At 40.2% G+C, this 19304-nt stretch overlaps 2 protein-coding genes across 9 annotated transcripts in view; both read right to left on the bottom strand.

Moving 5' to 3' along the window:
- Nucleotides 1-526: 526 nt before the first annotated feature.
- tmem192 (transmembrane protein 192) lies at nucleotides 527-11557 on the bottom strand. Of its 3 annotated transcripts, none has more exons than XM_006796075.2 (6): nucleotides 11064-11557; nucleotides 10162-10317; nucleotides 9808-10069; nucleotides 9571-9693; nucleotides 2858-2963; nucleotides 527-1232 (listed from the first exon to the last, which is right to left on the bottom strand). In XM_006796075.2, the coding sequence occupies exons 1-6, from the start codon at nucleotides 11091-11093 to the stop codon at nucleotides 1118-1120; spliced, it is 792 nt and encodes a 263-aa protein (XP_006796138.1). In that variant the 5' UTR covers nucleotides 11094-11557; the 3' UTR covers nucleotides 527-1117. The 3 variants fall into 3 exon arrangements, with proteins under 3 accessions (XP_006796138.1, XP_006796139.1, XP_035765921.1); XM_006796076.2 differs by having other exon boundaries at nucleotides 10162-10314; XM_035910028.2 differs by lacking the exon at nucleotides 11064-11557 and adding an exon at nucleotides 10540-10929 and having other exon boundaries at nucleotides 10162-10314.
- Nucleotides 11558-11980: 423 nt separating this feature from the next.
- Nucleotides 11981-19304, bottom strand: part of LOC102796478 (LIM and calponin homology domains-containing protein 1-like) — a 31157-nt gene continuing 23833 nt past the window's right edge. For 5 of the 6 annotated variants that reach the window (XM_006796077.3, XM_006796078.3, XM_035910093.2 and 2 more), the window contains 11 exons: nucleotides 17682-18005; nucleotides 17134-17233; nucleotides 17019-17044; nucleotides 16709-16822; nucleotides 16464-16556; nucleotides 16148-16349; nucleotides 15872-15971; nucleotides 15259-15333; nucleotides 15014-15122; nucleotides 13640-13742; nucleotides 11981-13295 (listed from right to left, as the gene is read on the bottom strand). In XM_006796077.3, coding sequence (XP_006796140.2) covers nucleotides 13270-13295; nucleotides 13640-13742; nucleotides 15014-15122; nucleotides 15259-15333; nucleotides 15872-15971; nucleotides 16148-16349; nucleotides 16464-16556; nucleotides 16709-16822; nucleotides 17019-17044; nucleotides 17134-17233; nucleotides 17682-18005 — 1272 coding nt within the window. In that variant the 3' untranslated portion in view covers nucleotides 11981-13269. The remainder of the gene's footprint in view (nucleotides 13296-13639; nucleotides 13743-15013; nucleotides 15123-15258; nucleotides 15334-15871; nucleotides 15972-16147; nucleotides 16350-16463; nucleotides 16557-16708; nucleotides 16823-17018; nucleotides 17045-17133; nucleotides 17234-17681; nucleotides 18006-19304) is intronic. The other variant, XM_006796079.3, reaches the window with a different exon arrangement.

Genomic DNA, 19304 nt, shown 5'->3' with positions numbered 1-19304 from the left:
CACTTAACTCTTGACAAAACAGGATTTAAAAAAAAAAAAAATTATATATATATATATATATATATATATATATATATATATATATATATATATATATATATATATATATATATATATATATATATATGAATGTTAAATGCCCCGGATCAAACGGGGAATCCTGCTACCCGAAGGCCTCCTATTAAATCTGCACTCTCATTTCAAGCCACACGGGAAAACCCTTGTAAATATTGCACTCCCTGTGGAGTTACGGATGCCGGAGCATAAAGGAGACACAATGGGGAACAAACACCAAGGCTTCAAATGACAATCTCCACATTTCGTTAGTGTAGAGTCCCGTGACTGTTGGGAGTTTTATGCGAAGAGGGAGAAGGCATTTACTCCAGCTGATGTTGACACTGCTGTGTTTCTATTGTTTCGTGCTCTTGCACCACATCACACAAGATAAACACTCGCTGACAAAAACAAAGCAGTTGCCACATACTTGGATACTGTCTCAAATCTCACAGTGAAAAGGCTTTAAAAATCACAAGAATATTAAAGCTTTATTGAAATCTGATCACAAACAAATCCAGTGACTGAACAAAGAAACACACTCCCCAAATAAACCACCGTCACACACATTTTTAGATACAGAAAAAGCACTTACACGTTGTACAGCATGGTTTAACCGCTCTCGTTTAGTTTGATGCTGATAAGTGATAACCTCTCCCTGCTCGGTGAAGATGATCTTTAGAACAATTTCACCGCTCTGTTTCTTTCACAGCAACAAAAAGCGGCGGCACACGTGGGTCACCGGGGGTCGTGGCACAGTGATAACCCCCCCCCCCCCTTCACCTCTGATCTGTGACCCACGACTTCTCCCCTCTGCCTCTTTAACTGCCCTCCCACTTTCAGTTCACCTCCTCCTCCATTATCTGTCCATTTCAGGTGAAGATGCCCCACATGCCTCTCACTCAGTCTGTGTGTACAGGTGCATTTGCCCACAGCTTCCCCCTTCTTTTAAAGCCTCCAATTGCTTTTTTTAAATTCCTTGTAGAGTTAAATGATCAGGCTCTTTTCCCCAGAGCGTTGGAGGGTGTCCTCGTCTGGCATCGAGGAGGAGGCCAAACTGTGGTTAGTGCTGTGCGGTGAGGTTGAGCAGCCTCCTGCTCAGTATGGTGTTGTGCTGTTTCAGGTACTCGATCAGATCGGCCTGTTTCTCCACCACCTCCTCCAGATTAGAGCTTCCTCTGTAACAAAAATAAGAGTTTGTAAAAGATCCTCATACAAGAATACCAGCCTTGAGGGTTATCTCAAGTATTACTCTGTAAACTGTCTACTCTGTGATACAGTTCATTTCTCTGTGCTGTGAAGCTCTACTGCTGTCCAAAAACACATAAACACAACAAGATACATGTTTGCACTAAATTAATCCAACATGACTACGAATACACTGAGTCAATCACACATTTCCGCCTCCCCACTTCTAGTAAAAGAAAAAAAAGGCAGAAATCTTTGTAAATGTGAAACATGTGAAAATAAATTTCCTAATTAGAAGAAACCAAATAAATGTTTACCATCCTAACTTTTACACTGTGATTATGTATCAATGATGGATGACTCTGTCCTCAGTTTGAATTTGATGGAAAGACACACTGACACTAGTTGACAAGGATACTATTTCTCAAACTATACAGCAATAAAAAAAATGTCTACAAAATCTTCAAAAAGAGTGTGAGGGTCCAAAAATGCCGCCATCATCTCTGAGCCGAAGCTCATTTAAAATGGACTGAGGCAATGTGGAAAGCTGTTCTGTAGTCAGACGAATTGAAATTTGAAATTCTTTTTGCAGACAACACCAAAGAGCAGAGGGAGCATCCAGCTTGCTTCAGCGCTCAGTTCAAAAGTAAGCATCTCTGATGGTTTGGGGGTCCATTAGTGTCAACGTACATTTGGAAAGGCATCATCGATGCTGAAAGGTATACACGCAGCTTTTGGGGTGACACGCGCTCCCATCCAGGTGACGTCTTACTCGTGAAAGACGTTCCATATTTGAGCAAGACAATGCTAAACCACACACTGCATCCACTGCTACAGCATGTCTTTGTAGCAGAAGAGTCCAGGTGCTTAACTGGCCTGCAGGTCAGATCTTACCCGAATAAAAAAAACATAATATAAAAAAATTAAAATTGGCCAGTCATTAAATGGAAAATAAGAAGACCCAGGACTGAGCAGCTAGGATCCTGTATTAGACGAGAATGAGACAACATTCCTCTCCAGCAGCTCCTCTCCTCAGTGCCCAGATGTCTACAGACTTGTTAAAAGAAGACTGGATGCTACACATGACCCTGTCTCACATGTTTTGGTATCTGATTGTATATACACAGGTTTGGAAGCAACATATGCTGCCAGCCAGGGCTTGCTTGTTTCAGTAAGAAATTAAAGTCTGCACATATTAGAGCACCTCACTCACTGAAAACATTTAATTCACTATGAAACAAAAAACAAACAAACAAAAAGATCACAAAGGAAGCCTCAAACATATCAAGAAAGAAAGCTGTACTATTGCCACATCCTGTAAAACATGCACCAAGTCTCATGTTGTGCCTCATCAGGCCCACATGACTGCATCTCCAAGCACTAACATCATAAAATTGTCCTTTTCACCAAAGTTATTTTGTAATCTTTACAATCTGAATGTGAGGTAAATGGTAAACCAATCACGGGAGATGCTTTAAAACTGATCCCTTTTAAAATGGAAACTCATGTTGCTATGGCTTAAAATCACATTTATTCAATTCATGTGTCTCCACAGAGGAAACTTAAATCTGAGCACAGCGACACTTCTGTGGGTGCCTGAGTGAAACTGCTGTACCTGAAGCCCGTCTCAGTCGGTGCGTTGGTGACGCTGTAGGTGTGTGAAAGCTCTTCCTGGCTCACATCTGGTGCAGCGCGCTCTCTGTTGAACCGCATCACTTTAACTGGAAAAGCAAACAAAAAGCTCTTAGCCTCGCAATAAAATCATCAAACCCGAGTTTTAATGCTGCCGACTGCTTGTAAAGACACACAGACATTATTGAGCAGTGACAAGTTTCTAGCCACGATAATCGCCTAGGTGAGAAACATGACACTTTTTTTTATTTTTTTAAATTGTTTTTCATCCCTCTGACTCTCCTAAACACATAGAGGCTGTTATATCCTGCAGTTAGTTCTTATGGGCTGCCATATCCTGCACTTAAACCTCTAATTCTCACACCCTAAACATGCACCTTTACTAAGGGGTGGTGCTAGCAACAAGGTGTGCGTATGGTGGGTCCAATAGCTTACAGTAAGAGAAGCTGCAAACAAAATATGTGCTGGAGGAGTTTTTAGGGTCACAAGGCTACGGTTTGAGTACGTCTGTAAGCCTGTATGGGTGAGGCTGCGATGGAGGCCAGAGGGAGGAGCTGGCTGAGTATTGATAAGACTTGAGCGTCATTAGCCAGAGGAAATTGTCAGGGAGGTTCTAAAGAGCACTATCTTTACTTTGCTACAGTGCAGCATCTCAACATCAACACTCACACACAATCCAAAGAAATGCTACACATTCCTGCATAATGAGGCCCTAAATCTGTGTGTGTGTGCTCACAAGTAAATAAAGCAATAATAAGTAAGTATTTGTGGGAGAGAGACATTCCTACATTCCTCAGAAATGAGGCGGAGGAGAGAAAAGCAAAAGGGTATAAAGGCAAAATGTCACGATGAGCCTTTGTTTGATGCAGAAAAATCACAAACTGCTCTGAAATATTTACAATACCAGGAGAGAAAAAAAAAATCAACCATTTTCCCAGCTCACAAAACCGCTTTCATATATTAAAAAAAAAAAAGCAGCTTTTTTTTGTTCAAGAAATAATAAAATGAATAGAAATGAAAAAGGAAATTCTAATTTGATCAGATTTTGCGTGTATTCACTCTTGATTTTTCTCAATAATTAAAATTCCCAAGTTTCATACAAGAAAAACGCCTTTCAAAAATATATATATTTTAAAAAGCAGATGTATGAAAACTTTGCAGATTTCATTTTACTTTAAATATATTTGAACATTTAGCCGTTTTAACTTACATTAATTAGAATATTTAACAACGCAAATAAATCTAAGGAAAGCATGCACTGCATGCGGCAGGAAAAATCTTATTAACATCGTAAAATGATGTATTTACATTTAGTTTTAGCAGACACACTGTCAGCGCTGCAGGCATCTGCTTCAGTAAAATTCCGACTTCAACAGACAGACACACCAGGATGGATGGATTGGGCAGTGTAAAGGAAGTGATACATTTCACATGTTCCTGTTACAGACTCTCATGGCTGAGCTCAGGCCTGGTCTGCTCGCATCTGAGAAGCCTCAATGACCCATCCAGGAAGGCCCATTTCCAGGTGACAACAGCGAAGCTGCAGAAGTGCTAAGAGCGAATGCGCCCAGCATGGTAGTGCGCCGGTAGTGTCGGTGCGCCACGGCTTTGCAGACCCACGTCTACATTGTTGTAGCTATGCATCATCAGCAGGGGGCAGTGTCAAAAATATGTCCCACAACCAGTTATGTGGGCTACTCTTGTTAAAGTTTGTGGTGTTACAACTTCTACCATGAAAAGACAAGCGTTACAATATACCACAAGAGTCTTTCTAGTGAAGCAAAGCAAAACAATGAAAACTACTGACTGAAGCCAGTTCTTGATGCTTTTCAACAAAGCTTTGAGATTCTTAATGTTTTTGAAGGACCACATGCAAGTACATCTGCATAACAGCTTTGGTAAAGTTCCCACAATCCTCCTTCTTTTAGCCAAAGAGCATCAATGCAGCACCATGACCTAGCCACATAACAGAGGAACCAGGAAGAACACACTTTTGAACAGAAAGCATAAAGATAACAGAGAGAAGCAGCGGTGATGCCTTCTAGGTGTAGTATATGCTATGAAAGTACATCAAAGTCGAGCACAGAGTAGCGAAATGTGGTTGAGAACAGCAGAGCCGAGACCCTGTGGAACTTCAAGTTCCAGACACACGAGCAGCTGCTGACTAACCGGCCAGACACAGCGGTGGCTGACGAGAAGCAGAGGAGGCCAGCTGTGACAGATGTGGTAATCCCAGCTGACAATAACATCAGAAAGAAGGAGCATGAGAAGATGGAGAAGTAGCAGAGCCTGAAGGAACCACTGGAACAGATGGTGGACAGAGGAGTGGAATTTGGTATGTTAGGCTAGGAGAACACACAACAGGTTCAACATCTGAGATGATGAGCAGTGCAGTCCTGGGAACAGCTAAGATACTGCTCTGAATCCTAAAACTCCCAGGCTTCCGGTGTAGCAATCAGTGGGTAGAAAGAAGAACGCCAGTGCTCAGTTTCCAATAACTATAGATCTTTTGCAAGTAGGTCAGCCGAGAGCCTGTTTTCCCTTACGAGTAATGTTGTCTAAGAGTCTTTTCTATCATCTATCAGTAAATAGATAAAGTAAGCCACAGTATTGCAAACAATGAGCACAGGGTAATTTTTCATGCAAACCGACCCACATTTACTATATATAGCGAGGTTTGTTGAATGAGGCGCATTAAAAAGGCACATTAACATTTATCATTTACCTGCAGGAAAAAATATTCCAAGCATTAAACATCGATGATTATTTATCATTCATAAAATGGTGTGAGAGATTAAATATTCACTTTTAGTCTGCACTGACAGGCATCAAACAAATATATTCTAAAATAATAATAATACTAATAATGATAAAATAATGGAGGACCTCCTGATCAAAAATGTGGTTTGAATCTTTTAAAAGTGATTCAGTCTTGTTTTACTTCCCCCCCATCATGCAGTATATGGGGTTGGTGTGTGTTCGGGTTATACTGCAGCTATCAGCATCAATGTGTGTGTCTCTGTTGTGCCCTGCAGTGCTTACACTAAGTTCTTGGCCAGCCAGAAAAGAGAGATGTAAGGTAGGCCTTTGAAGGCCGGGGCATGGCTTTGATGTGCAAGGAGGTCTATAGAGGAGAGGGTATTCATGTTAAAATGAGAGAGGTCGAAACATACAGAAAACCTTCAAAGACACACACACACGAGCACAGACACATACCCACACACGCAATCACAATCAGGCACGCACTTCAAAGACAAGTTGAACGAGGCCTTCCTGCATGGACTTTATGGCTGCAGGCATTACATCTCTCTCTGAGAAAAAGAAGAAAAAGAGTTTGCTTTTTTCATTTTCTTTTTCACGACCTCACTGGTGCCACCTTGACTCTCTCCGATCTGTCAGGGTGCCTGTTTGTGCTCGGTTCGTGCTGTGAGGCATCATTCTGATTGTGCTATGCCTGACTGCACTGATCTGAGCAGGAATGCAACCGGTGACCAGGGACACCCCCCACCACACACAAACACACTGAAAAACCAGCACTGTAAACACAGGGACAATGTGCATGGGTCTCCTATGGGTGAAGAGGGTGAAGGGGGTGAGGGCTACCCTTTGGCTAGGTTAAATCCTAATGCCTCTAATCTTTTCTCTGTGGCTCTTCGGTATCTTCATCTCACATCTGTGCCCCTCAGCTGCCAAACACAACTTTAATATGGATTTCCTTTCATCACATGATTCTTCAATATCAGCATCCTCTGATTTAGCATCTTTAACAGGAGTTTTCCTTTATGCACTCAGAGGGAGGCAGGACTTCAAGCACACACACACACACACACACCATGGGCAAAATACTGTTAACTGCCGATTACGACAATATTGCATCGTGGTATTTTTGAAGGCAACAAATTGCAATTCACACAATTGATTAAAAAACAGATCTTTGTCATATGTTGCTGCGGTCTTCACCCTCTGACACTTTGGATAAGCCTCAGTTCCTCTAAGCTGGATAAGCAGTTAAAAGAAACGGGTGGATGGATGTAGCGGTTGCGTTTGTTAGGGGTTAAGATGCCAACCATGAGCCACAACGTCTCCAGATCACTAGCACCTGGGGGGACTTTAGTCACATCTCTCATCATTTCCTGTGGTTCCTCCCCATTCTTCAACAAAGGCAGAAAAACAAATCTGTATAACCCCGATAACTTGCCTGTGCCTCAAATGGAAAACTGGGATTTTCAAGAATTTCTAGAGATTTATATTAAAATAAGGCGTTGACTTCATTTACAGCTGTGCATGTACGCGGTGTATAGCTTCATCTTATAAAATACTTACGTACAATTAAATGAAGTAAATCTGAGTCTCTGCCCTGTAAAACCATCTGAACACAGCAGTGTCTTCTACTATACCCGGTCCTCCTGTATGAAAGCTGATTTGGTTTTAGGCATGCTGGGCATCACCTGCGTATTTCACTGCATGTGTGGAAAGCATGCATTTAATGCATTTCATGACTAGATTATAGTTCTGTGCTTTTTATTTTTTGCCTTTTTAAAAATGCATCACACTGTTTGCAAGTCTGATTCTAAAGGCTGTTTCTACATAAAAAGCAAACTTTTAGCTAACTTGACATTAAACAAACAAACAAAAAAAAACAGATGATAAAAAAATTTGTAGATTAGTTTGGTTTCACCATCCTAATCAACAATGAGTTTTATACTACAAAAAGAGAAAAGCAGCGTCACAGTGAGGGACCTTTCCGTTAATAGCCACTGCTTTGAGCCAACAAGCCACCAAAGCTACTTAATCTGAAATGTGTATCACAGGGTTAAATAACAATAGCTAAATTTAACCAGTTTGTTCTTGAGGGCTAAGGCAAAGGAAACGCACACAGTGGAAACACAGACAGTGTTCAAAGTCTGCAAACACCATGCTGAATCTGAAGCAAAGAATCAGCAGATCAGCAGAGAGAAGGAGGGTGGACAGAGAGTTGAATGGTTGATTGTCATGCTGTCGAGTCTGAAAAGGGCAGGGCAGGTATTGTAATGCAAACGCACTAAGACACAGTGTGGGGGTAGTGTGTGTGTGTGTGTAATGTAATCTACAGGGTGTGCCTCTCAATATAAAAAACAGCTGATGATAGAGCTGCTATCTAATAAGTGATGCTGCAGCACAAAAAAAACACACTCTTATTATGAACTAGTGATTGAGAACCAACAGTAAAAAAAGTGTTATTACATTAAACTCTACAAGCTGTGTGGAAGCCAGTGAACGTGGTAGAGATAAAGTCCCAAACGTGTCTCTGGAGGTCTTATATCAGCTGTTTTTTTTAAATCTGAGAAAAAACATGAAAAAAACCAAAACAAAACAAACTGATATTCGGTATTTAGTCAAGAGTTGTTTTCACAATGAAACTCTGGAAAATATCTGGAAAAACCTGGTCTGTGCATTATCTTACATGTGGCAGACACAGGACACCCACTTGCTCGCTATGAACTCTCTGGACAATTACTTGCTCTATTCCCACAAGGATTCAGTCAACCATTACACAGACTTTACTAGAAAGCAGGCAGGTTAAAGACTGTTTAATGTCTGCCCCGACTGATTAGGGCAAAAAAATGTCTTAAAAAAAGAAAAAAAAGTTTAGGGGCTGTAGTGCATGAGTGAAAACAGCTTTTGTTCACTGCCAGGCGGCTTTTTAGGAAAGAGAAGATAATGTCTTTAACAGTTATTTAAAAAAAGAATGATTAAGCTAAGCATGGACTTCCTCTTTATTTTTCCATGTGCTGCCTTTTTGCAGCTAATATACAATATGGGATGCTGTGTAAAATGTAGATGTATGTAATAATAATAATAATAATAATAATAATAATAATAATAATAATAATAATGATGAATGTACTAACAGAATTCACTGATATTGTATATCCGTTTTTAATGCAGTGCTGGCTGAGGGCCTGAAGCTCACAGGCATCCAGTAGTGACCCTAAGTCTTGTTCCTTTCTACAGAGAAATTTCCCCAGATTCTTAATGTACTCCAGATGAGATATAGCTATTCAAGGAACATTATTTTTTAAAATCTTCCACAATTTATAGATGCTGTGTTTGTGCAGATAAGTGAAACTCTGCTTTTCCAGTATGCTCATTTTTATACTAAAGTCACTGACCTGTTGCCAGTTAACCTGATTAGTTGAAAATGTTTTTGCAGCTGTTTGATTTTAGCACTACTTACTTTTCCAACCTTTTGCTCTCCCGGTCCCAACTTTTTTGAGATGTGTTGCCGCTGAAGAAATTCAAAGTGAGCTGAGATTTTTTAAGAATATTAAAACATCTAATTTTAAACATTTCATTCATCTTCAGTGTTCTATTGTGAATAAAATATTGGTGTATGAAGTTGAAAATGATAGCATTCTGTCTTTATTCACACACGTCCCAAAACACACCCAGACTGAAGTTTGACCACAACGAGTTTATCTGATCTGTACGTAAAGGAAGTTATATTTCAGTTTTTTCTTCCTAAAGAATTTTAAAACTGTATATTTTGTCTATACCTACCCTTTTTCAAATGTATATTTTATTTTTAAAATGGTTTATTACTCTACAACTACATTATTTTAGAAACCTTAAATTTGTCTGCAGTCCTACAAAAGAGTCAATCTTAAATCCCCGATTGAGATTCTTTTACTCAACATTAAAATAAGATCACTTTACCTATGTAATACAGCAGGTATGGCAATGTCAACAAGACCTCAAATCCCAGAATACTGAGCAGCATGTAGACGTGTACAGTCTGTGGTAATCTCGCAGCCAGAAGAGTCATAAGCAGAGCGTTTCCTGTTCACACACACAGAAATATAAACACTTATTTATGTTTTAGGATTACTGCCACCTAGTGGATAACACTGCCCATTACAGATTCATTCACTGTATCCTCATGAAAAGTTGTACCTGTAGAGTGTATGATGAACGGCACCTGTTTCAGCCTCTGCGTTTGTCTGTAAAACCGCAGGTATCCTCTGCTCCGAGCACGACTGTGGTGGTGATGCACGCAGCCCGTAAACACCAGCACCAGAATCCATAAACACGACTTTGCAAACACTATGACGCTGTCGCCTTGGACTGTCCCCAAAATACTCTTACACACTTCCTCTTGGCCGAATTTTAATACACATAGCACTGCCACGCAGACTGACAACACAACATAAACAACCTGAAAAGAACAAGAGAGTAGAGGATTTGAGACTTACTGGTATTTAATGACTTGATGAACACTGCGTATGTGCAAATGTGTGCATATCATACATTCAGCAGAGTCAGCAGGATGGCATGGCAGTGTGTTGGCACAGTCTGAAACTCTCTCCTGATGGCAGAGTGGAGGGCATCAGCAGAGATCAGGGGCCCATCCACCAAAGGCTCTTCCTCTATGCTTCGTGTCATATCTGCGGAGGAGCCTGCCTGCTAAAACAAACACATACATGCTTTATGCAACTGCCGCCAGGTCGCTTAAAAGTACCTTAAATTCATTAAGTGTGATCAGATCCTTGAGTTTGAGTTGATTTAGCAGCTGTTTACAGGAAGAAGCAGCAAATTTAAACCGTTTTTATCTCAAATTCACTATGGGCTTTTGGGTCTGATAGAAGTAATAAGTGGTGACTGAAAACAATGACTTCCCAAACTTACCCAGAAGCAGGTCTGCAATTAATTTGAGAGCAGACCAAGCAGGTCTGGCTTTAAGGTTTGTGTGCACTTCGAAAATGTATGCAAAACTAACGATTATTTAAGGCTAGTCAGTCAAGGTTTAGGCACTTAGAAGCGTAAAGACAACTTATGGAGTGCTTACTCTACACCACTTGTGCTGGCTACTAAAAGTAAAAAAGAAGCTAATATAGGGTTTCAGTTCTCAATCTCGGTTCAATATCGGCACTGAAAATAAGGAAAATGAGCATATATTCATGAGTTAAAGAACTCGGTAGAGATATGTAGAGCAAACATTTACTAATTAATTATTTCCAAAAAAACCTGCTGCGGAACAAGAGAAGCAGAGTCGCAGCTAATTCACGTCTCATCGTGTTGTTTTTAGCCGACAGCTTCAACTAGCCAGCTAGCTCACAAGCTAACTTCCGCGTGCAGTTAAACATCAGTATAAGGAAACAAGCGCGATGTTGACGTGGCAATCAATTTAATGTGCATTGAAAGGTACGTACTGCATAAAGAGAGGGTCCCTTTGGGTCCATCTGTCCGGACGTTCAGCGTTTTTAAAATAAAAACAACAAACTACATTGGCTTACAATTTATTTGCCAGACAGGTCAGGTGAATATTAGTAAACTTCCGGTTCTTCCTTTTTCTGGCGCCGTTTTCTGGCTACTTGCTCAATAGTTCCGTTAATGTTTTCATTTTAAAACCGAAAAATAATTACATCAAAACGACTTCAGATTGCGGTAAAGCCAAAACCGGACCGGATATGAAAAAACTTTTCTGATGTAAAAACCAGTTAGTTTTTTTTAAGGCTCATTGAAAAGAGTTTTAAGCCTCAAACTCACAAACTCAGCCATCTACGAGGTGAACTATGAACAAAAAAACTTGTGATCTGAATTTCTAAAGTGGGAAATGAAAAAAAAGGCGAAGGTTTTAAGGGTGAAGAAATGACTCATCCTTCTCACACTACACTACTCATAATGTACTGCAATCCCGGATTCCAATGCCAAGAGCTTCCGTAGTGCTGTCTCAGAACTTTTATATATATATATATATATATATATATATATATATATATAGTTATTTTTGTTTGTTTCTGTGTGTGTAATAAAATATAATACGACCTTCCTGAAACATTTGAACATTTCCATGGTAACAGCGAACAGCACCAATCAGAGACCTCGCTGGAATTTAGGCTTCTGGGTAAAGTAGTTTTCCCACGCTATCGCAAAACAAAACTGTTATTTGCTAAAACAACGCTGAGATCACAGAGTTTCGAAGGAAGCACATGCCGTCGTTTAACAGCGTCGAAGCTCGTAGTAAGCGTACTTTGCATGGCTATAACATTACAGCTCATAATCAAAATCGTTCATGTTGATCTCAGTATGAAAGTAAATCTAAATAAAGAAACAGATAGCATCCCATTTAAAACATTTTATTGATAAACATACAGTTACTATAAAAGACAATGAACTGTGCTCTATTCCTCTGAGAGATGAAGAAGCTGTCAGGTTTCCAGATTGAGGCGAGACAAGAGAGGATAGGACAGTTCAGATTATTCTCTGGGGAGGCAACGCTTGTGATACAGAGGCAAATGAGGAGAGATTTTAGGACACTGTGGATTACCTTAAGAAGATATTAAAACAGGGAAGCAGCAAGTAACATTATGTCATTGGTTTAGTTCACTGGAGGCAATGGAAGAGGACAGCAGGTGATTAGGAGAGGCTGATCCATTTAACATTTCTTTTTTGCTGGTATGGAACTGTGCATTAAGTCAAATCACACACTGCATTCACACACACACACACACACACACACACACACACACACACACACACACACTATGTGCCAAGACCCTTAGGTCTGTATGAGTGTGAAATACTCCTGCACACTCCACTCGCCTTCGCATTCATTACATAAGGCACTGATTCAGGTGCAGTCTGTGAGAAGAAACAATGGCTAAAACATCCTAAAGGGAAAATATTTAAAATTCAAAGAACAAGTGTTATTACTTAACAACATGCATTCTCATTCCTGTAAAATGACTTATAGAGGAAAAGCAAAAACAAAATCATCAGAATGATGTACGACAAACACAAGGATAGGTAAGAAAATAACAACTCACTATCCGTCTGAGCAATACTCACAAAAACTTATATATATATGTTACTTTTATCCATGCAAAACTGTAAACACAAAACCCAAAAATAAAGGAGAAGGTATGAGTAAGGCATTATAATGGTCAAGCTACTTCAGGTTATCCAACCTGAACCCCTTTTGCATCACACTCAAGAGAGTGGAGTCACATGATCAGTGCAGAAGCAGGAGTTAATGAGTCAAGATTTGGGAGGCCGATGTGTTACAGACAGTAGTGTTCAGCTCTTGGCGTAAGATCCCTATTGAATGTCTTGTATGGATGTGCAAACGCCTAAACAAACTGTTTTTTTGATTACATCCATGCTACACATACTAAAAACAAGTGTATACACGTGTACGGTTAACAAGTATAGCGATAGTCCTGCAAGTCCATGTAGTTGAGACTTTTGACCCACGTGGATTCAGACTCCTCGTTGTGAACATCCACGTGAACTGTTGTGCATTCAAGGAGGAAAAAAGATGATGACTTGTAGCGTCAAGACTGTTTCAGTGTGATTCAGGGTTTTAGAAGAGTTCTCCACCCAATCACTGAGGGTCCAGCTCCAAAACAGTGGTCATCATAGTGTGGTGGGCTGACCTCGGCCTGCAAACAGAAATAGACATTTACAGTCATATAATAAGTTTACACTGAAAAGGTTTGTACTATCTAAAATGTTTGGTATGTGAAATAAAGACAGAAACGATGTCTTCTTTTCATTGCTGTCTGTATATACTCATACTATAGAATTTACTCAGACACCACAGACATTACAAAAATCCGATGAACAAAAAAAAGATGTTAGCAGTCAAAAAGCTGAAGTCAAAATGGAGCCCACAAACCAACGGGTGACATCACAAAGGCTAGGTATGTGTTTTGTATGCCATCTGTGTGGAGGACAGGATGCAGTCCGTCTGTGCTGGTTTGTGTGGGTGTGCGTGTCTTCTCACCCCGAGATGCAATGTAGCACTCGTGGCAGCTCAGCATTCCCTTACGAATCCGTACGTCAGTCCCTGCAGTGGCGTCACCAAGCTGTACACCACACAGTCCACACTGCGTTTGGAAATACGGCAATTAACATTATGTACACACAGGACTGTCTTCATGTTGAAAACTCTCATTTTTACTCCTGTTGTGCATCAATTTTTTATGTGTTCTCTTCCTTGGACATAATTGTGATATAAACTCACCCACTTTATTATGTATACCTAACAGATTGGACCCCCTTGCCCACCCCTTATTTTTCCTTTCAGAAATGCTTCTTAAGCCATCAGTCGTCACAGATTCAACAAGGTGCTGGAAACATTCATCAGAGTATCACACAGTTGCTGCAGATTTTTCAGCTGTACAAATTTTGCAAATGTTTCTCTCTTTGAAATTGTCCCACCACTTTGGCAAGGTGCTCTGTTGTATTGAGATCTGGTGGCTGTGGAGGCCACTTGAGTACAGTGAACTCACTGTCATGTTAAATGACCAGTTTGAGAGTATTTGAGCTTTGTGATTTGGTGTGTGATCCTGCTGGAAGTAGCCAACAGAAGATGGGTACACTGTGGCCATAAAAGAATGGAGATGGTCAGCAAAAATTGTCAGGTAGGCAGTGAAGATGAGATGATGCTCAGTTTGAGGTTATTTCAGCTTTACGATATGGTGTGCTACTCTCGTCATTAAAGACTGGTACACTGTGGTCATAAAGAGATGGACATAGTCAGCAACAGTACTGAGCAACAATATTTAGATAGTTTGTGATGTTGAAATGATACTCAGTTGGCACTAAGGGGCTCAAAGTGTGCCAAGAAAATATCCCCCGCATCACTACACAACCCAGCAGGATAGATCCGTGCTTTCATGTCTTAATGTTGCAGCAGATATCGAGACTCATAAAACCAGGAAATGTTTTCCAGTTTTCTAATGTCCAATTATGACTAAAAGAGCAAATTGTGTCTAAGGTTTCTTAGCTGACAGGAGTGGCTCTGGAGTGGTCTTTTGCTTCCAATCAGACATGTTGTGCGTTCAGACATGCTCTTTTTCATACTTGGTTGTAACAAGTGGTTATTTGAGTTAGTGTTGGCTACCAGGCCACCTTCAAAGTCACTTAAACTACATTCATCCACATTCTGATGCTCACTTTGAACATAAGCAGGCCATCTGAGCGGCTGCCATGTGACTGGTTGAATAGGTATTCGTTTTTAGAAGCAGGTTGGTGTATTTAGGTGTACCTAATAAAGTGGCTGGTGGGTGTAGATGTGCTCAGGTGTTCTCTGCGTATCTGCTTCGATATGGAGGAAAAATAAAATCATCTAATTATTCTGCATGAGCGTGCTAACCTTGAAACAGTGCATGTGGAAAAACAGTCCCAGCGTATCTATGATCATAGCAGCGCCTTTTCCCAGAGGCTGAGAACAACCAGTGCACAGTCTCTTTCCACTAACACACCTACACAAAAAAGAGAGCAGGGGAACAGTTAGTCAGATACAAACTCTGCTTTCCCCACATTAATGGATCTTCAATCCGCTGATCTGTGGTAATATTTCAGGTATTCATTGGTGCATATGTGTGCTAGCATCATCACCTGCTGGGTGAGGGAGGCTGAGGCTTTGGAGAGGAGGACTGTTGTTCACTTGTAACACCATCATGAGATCCAGATCTGAGGTTAAGAAAAGAAAAATATTCACATACACAGCTGAAAGATATGTGCCATGCTAGCAACCCCCCCAAAAAACAAACAAACAAACAAAAGAAACGACTTAAATCTTCTGACAATTGAATATTAACACCAGACATGTATGTATAGGTTTATAATTGGGTGTTTTTTTTATGTTCAGTGCATTTTAACCTACATTGTATTGTATTTTATGATTTATGAAGTGAATCTCTAACCCAGTATCCACTGTTCAAAGTGTTTGCTTACAATAACTAAAATAAAACACAGTCATGTAATAATTCTAGCTGTTTGTTCTTAAAACTTTAACAACCATTTTCTTATCCCCCTTATCCAGTTCAGGGTCAGTCTATCTCAGCTGGCATGGGGTGAGATCAGGAGAGGTTGCCATTTTATCACAGGGCTCTCCAGAGAGAGCGAAGGTGCAAACTGCTGCTGCCAGAATTCAATCCAATAAATAAAACAACTGTAATTAAAATAACACAAGGGTGTAGATACAGGCATATACAGCCACCTGGTGTACCTTTTAACAACCTGTCCCTGGTTCAGCTGAGTATTGCGGTCCAGAGAGGCTGTTTTCCACAATTCCTGTTTCTTTGAAGGTTCAACATCAGCCCCAGAATCTATAAAAAATGAATAACATAGTATGATAAACTCTAAAGAATGCTTAAACTGTTCTCATTATAAACTTTGTCCTTTGGAGGCTAAAGCTTCTTTGATCCAACTTCTTCAGATGTTTGTGTTTTCCCTCTCCACGCTTCGTCGGTTATGTCCAGAAATGTAAGTACTTCATGCTCACCCTGGAAGAAATGCAGCTTTGATGCATGCTGATCTTCATTCTCTGTAGAAATTTTTTGGCCATTGTGCTGCAGAGGAACATTTTTTCCCTTTGTGTTGTTGTTTTCTGTACCAGGTGAGGTTGTCGCTGTCTGTCCTGACACCTGGTTTAACAGGCCGGTAGGATTGAGGGGTGTGACGGTCTCCTCCAGAATCCGTCTTTCCTGGGAGAAGCACAGAGAAAACGAAAAATCAAAGATGAAAAATAGGACGTGCAGAACCAGCACACATAGTTGGTTTTTTTTTAGCTTAAAGTGAGTCTGTCTAGATGTTTGCACCTCTTCATTGTGCTTCCTCTCCTCCTCTTCCACCTCGAGCTGTGCTTTCTCCCATTCCTTCATCAGCTTCTCTTGTTCTCGCTGGTATTGTTCCTGAAGTGAAACACATTCATGTTAATTTCTGAATGCTCAGAAAACACATGTGACACACACACACACAACATTTACACACGTGCCCATTACATCGCGTGCAGTCTGTTTTCTGCAAGGCATTCGTGCACATACACATCATTACACTGCAGTACCTTTAGGAGGCGCTCCTGCTCCTGTTGCCACCTTTCCAAGCGCTTACGCTCCTCATTGGGGTCCCAGACCCAGTGATTAACACGTTTAGCCAAGTTCAACATGGGGGTCTCAATCTACCCAGACCCGACCAACAACCACAGACACATACATGTATACCCACCAAAAGGACAGAAAGAGAGGAAAGGTGAGAGGACAAGTCTGACTACAGCGACTACAGTGACCACTGGAGACGAAGGGTCAGGACAGGATCATATTAAAGAATGAAGGAGAAACAGAAAGGAGGAGCTGGAGCTGCTCAGAGATACTCACGGTCACACTGCTCTCCTCAAGTCCTTCTGTGGAACGAGACAGACGCAAGCAGAATATTAGAGAAATGAAACGGGACGGCTACACTGTGAAGGATTTGTTTGAAATGCAGTTTTACCCGAGACGGTGGGAGAATATTCTTCCACGCTGCTGGGTGTGGAAGATGGTTGAGTATTTTTTTCATCCTCTGGTTTCTCAAACAAGCCAGTGGTCTCAACCTGTGAATATGTGGGGTGAATATTCAACTATATTTATAAAATATCCAGTGGTAATAAAAAGGCAGGACAAATAATTAATGAAAACTTAATTAACCCTGCTTGAGTGGCTTTGCATGATTCATAGTTCTAAATACTTATTTCTCTCATACTGGGCCTTGTGCAACTTTCTATAATGACCAATAAATTTTTTTTAAAAGACCTTCAGAAACCGTGGAGAACTATTGCTCAAGACTACTCTGATGAATTTTCTCTTTACACCCTATGCAGCTGCTGTTTTACGTTAATGTAATTGTTCAATAACGTGATCTTCTTTAAACTATACTTTTGCTTTACAAGGGAGATCCATCACTGGAAGAAATGACTGTAGCAGAATGAAAGTTTTTGTGTGGTATTTTTGCTAAATAGGACAAATAGGAAGCATCTTTTAATATGTCACTTGTAGCATTACCTCTCCGTCGTTTTGGGTGTCTGTGTGAAGCGGCTCCACAACCTTCTGTGTAAGCTCTGTCACAATAGTTGTTGTGATGATACAGTTTCGACCTTCGATCAAAGAGCTGATGGCAGAGCCTGAAGACGGCGTTGACTTCTCTGACTCTGTAGGCTGCTGCTCTGCAGTCTCGGCACTTTTAACAGCCTCCACAGGTGGAGCATCTTTCTCCGCCTCTTTGGATAAAACATCTTTGGTCTCCTGTGGTGAGTGCTGAGGGGAGGTAGGTGGAGTGGAAACAGTTAGCTCCTCCGTCTCCTCTCCATTCACTCGTACCAACCCGTCCTTGTGAGAGGAAAGCAGAGAAAGGCGATGAATAACTATAGCCAACCTATTTGGCATTTATTAAAACTGTACAAACTTTAACCCTGTAAAGCCTAAATCATGTTCACCAACTGTCAGAAAGTTCAATTTTTTAACTGGAGTGCTTATTGAACCTTCTAACAAGTTTCAATTTGTATCATTTTTGCAACTTTTGATTTAGGGCTCAAAAACCCATGTATTGAATATGACACATTTGGTGCTGCAGGGTTTAAGAAATGGTTTATAAAACTTATAATGTAGTTAAAAGCATATGTAAGGGCTAGTGTGTTCATCAAGACACATTATTCGTTAATAATAAAAAAATTGCTGCTTATAATGATCTGTTTTTACACAAGACTCCAATTATTGTATGACAGGAAAAGTCATACAGTTGTTGACACTGAGGGGGCTTTTGTGTTGTTTCTTCGTTTTGGATTCTTGTTTAATATTATTGAGATTTGTTTCTGTTTTGTTATCAATGCTGTTCTGCTGCTCGTGAAGTTTTTGATTCTTGCGTTTATCGAGCTTTTGGTCCTTGTCTTGCTTTTGTTATTGACTTCTCCTGCCTTTGACTCCCTCGGCCATGTCTATGCGTGAAAACACTTTCATCTACTTGTTTTTTGTTATGTGTCTCTTGTGTTTACCTCCTGTTTTCACATGTTGTTTCTGCCTGCTTTCTGCACACACCTGTGTCCCGTTCCCTCCTGTCATTTCCCTCTGTTCACCTGTTTGTCTCTGTAGTCTGACTACCTACTGCCTCCGTTCCCTTTCCCTACTTTTCAATTATTTTGGGGGGCTTGTACATTTTTCATTTCACCTTTTCTTGCTTAGTAAAAAATGTATAAAGCTCAGCTTTAGTTTTCACATTTTGCTTCCCATGTCTGCTGCTGGGTCCACTTTTGTTTTCATTCTTACCAGAACTGATATTTGCTTACACTTGCATTGCAATGTCTAATCTAAGCATTAACCATTTAGCCATGTGAAGGCTTTAATTACTAATGGCAAAATTTAGTGTTATTTACATGTAAACAAACATCAGGACTACAGGGATATTTTAGAGTTGTTTTTACCTAGACTATATGGATGGGAAAATACATACAGTTTTACATTTTCATTAGTGTTTAAATCTTCATAATGAATACTTTAAAAAATAATACTAATAAAAAAGTCGCCCATGATATTTTCAGAAAATTAAGGTTAAAGATTAATTAATTAATGATTATTCTAAAAGTTCTTCTCCAGTGAGAAGCTGAGATGTTATAATTTTTTTCATGAAGACTA

This window comes from Neolamprologus brichardi, chromosome 6 (assembly GCF_056152115.1).
Source record: "Neolamprologus brichardi isolate AB-2024 chromosome 6, ASM5615211v1, whole genome shotgun sequence".
Lineage (NCBI taxonomy): Eukaryota > Metazoa > Chordata > Actinopteri > Cichliformes > Cichlidae > Neolamprologus > Neolamprologus brichardi.
Note: the sequence above shows the minus strand (reverse complement) of the source record. Positions and strands in the feature narration are given on the sequence as shown.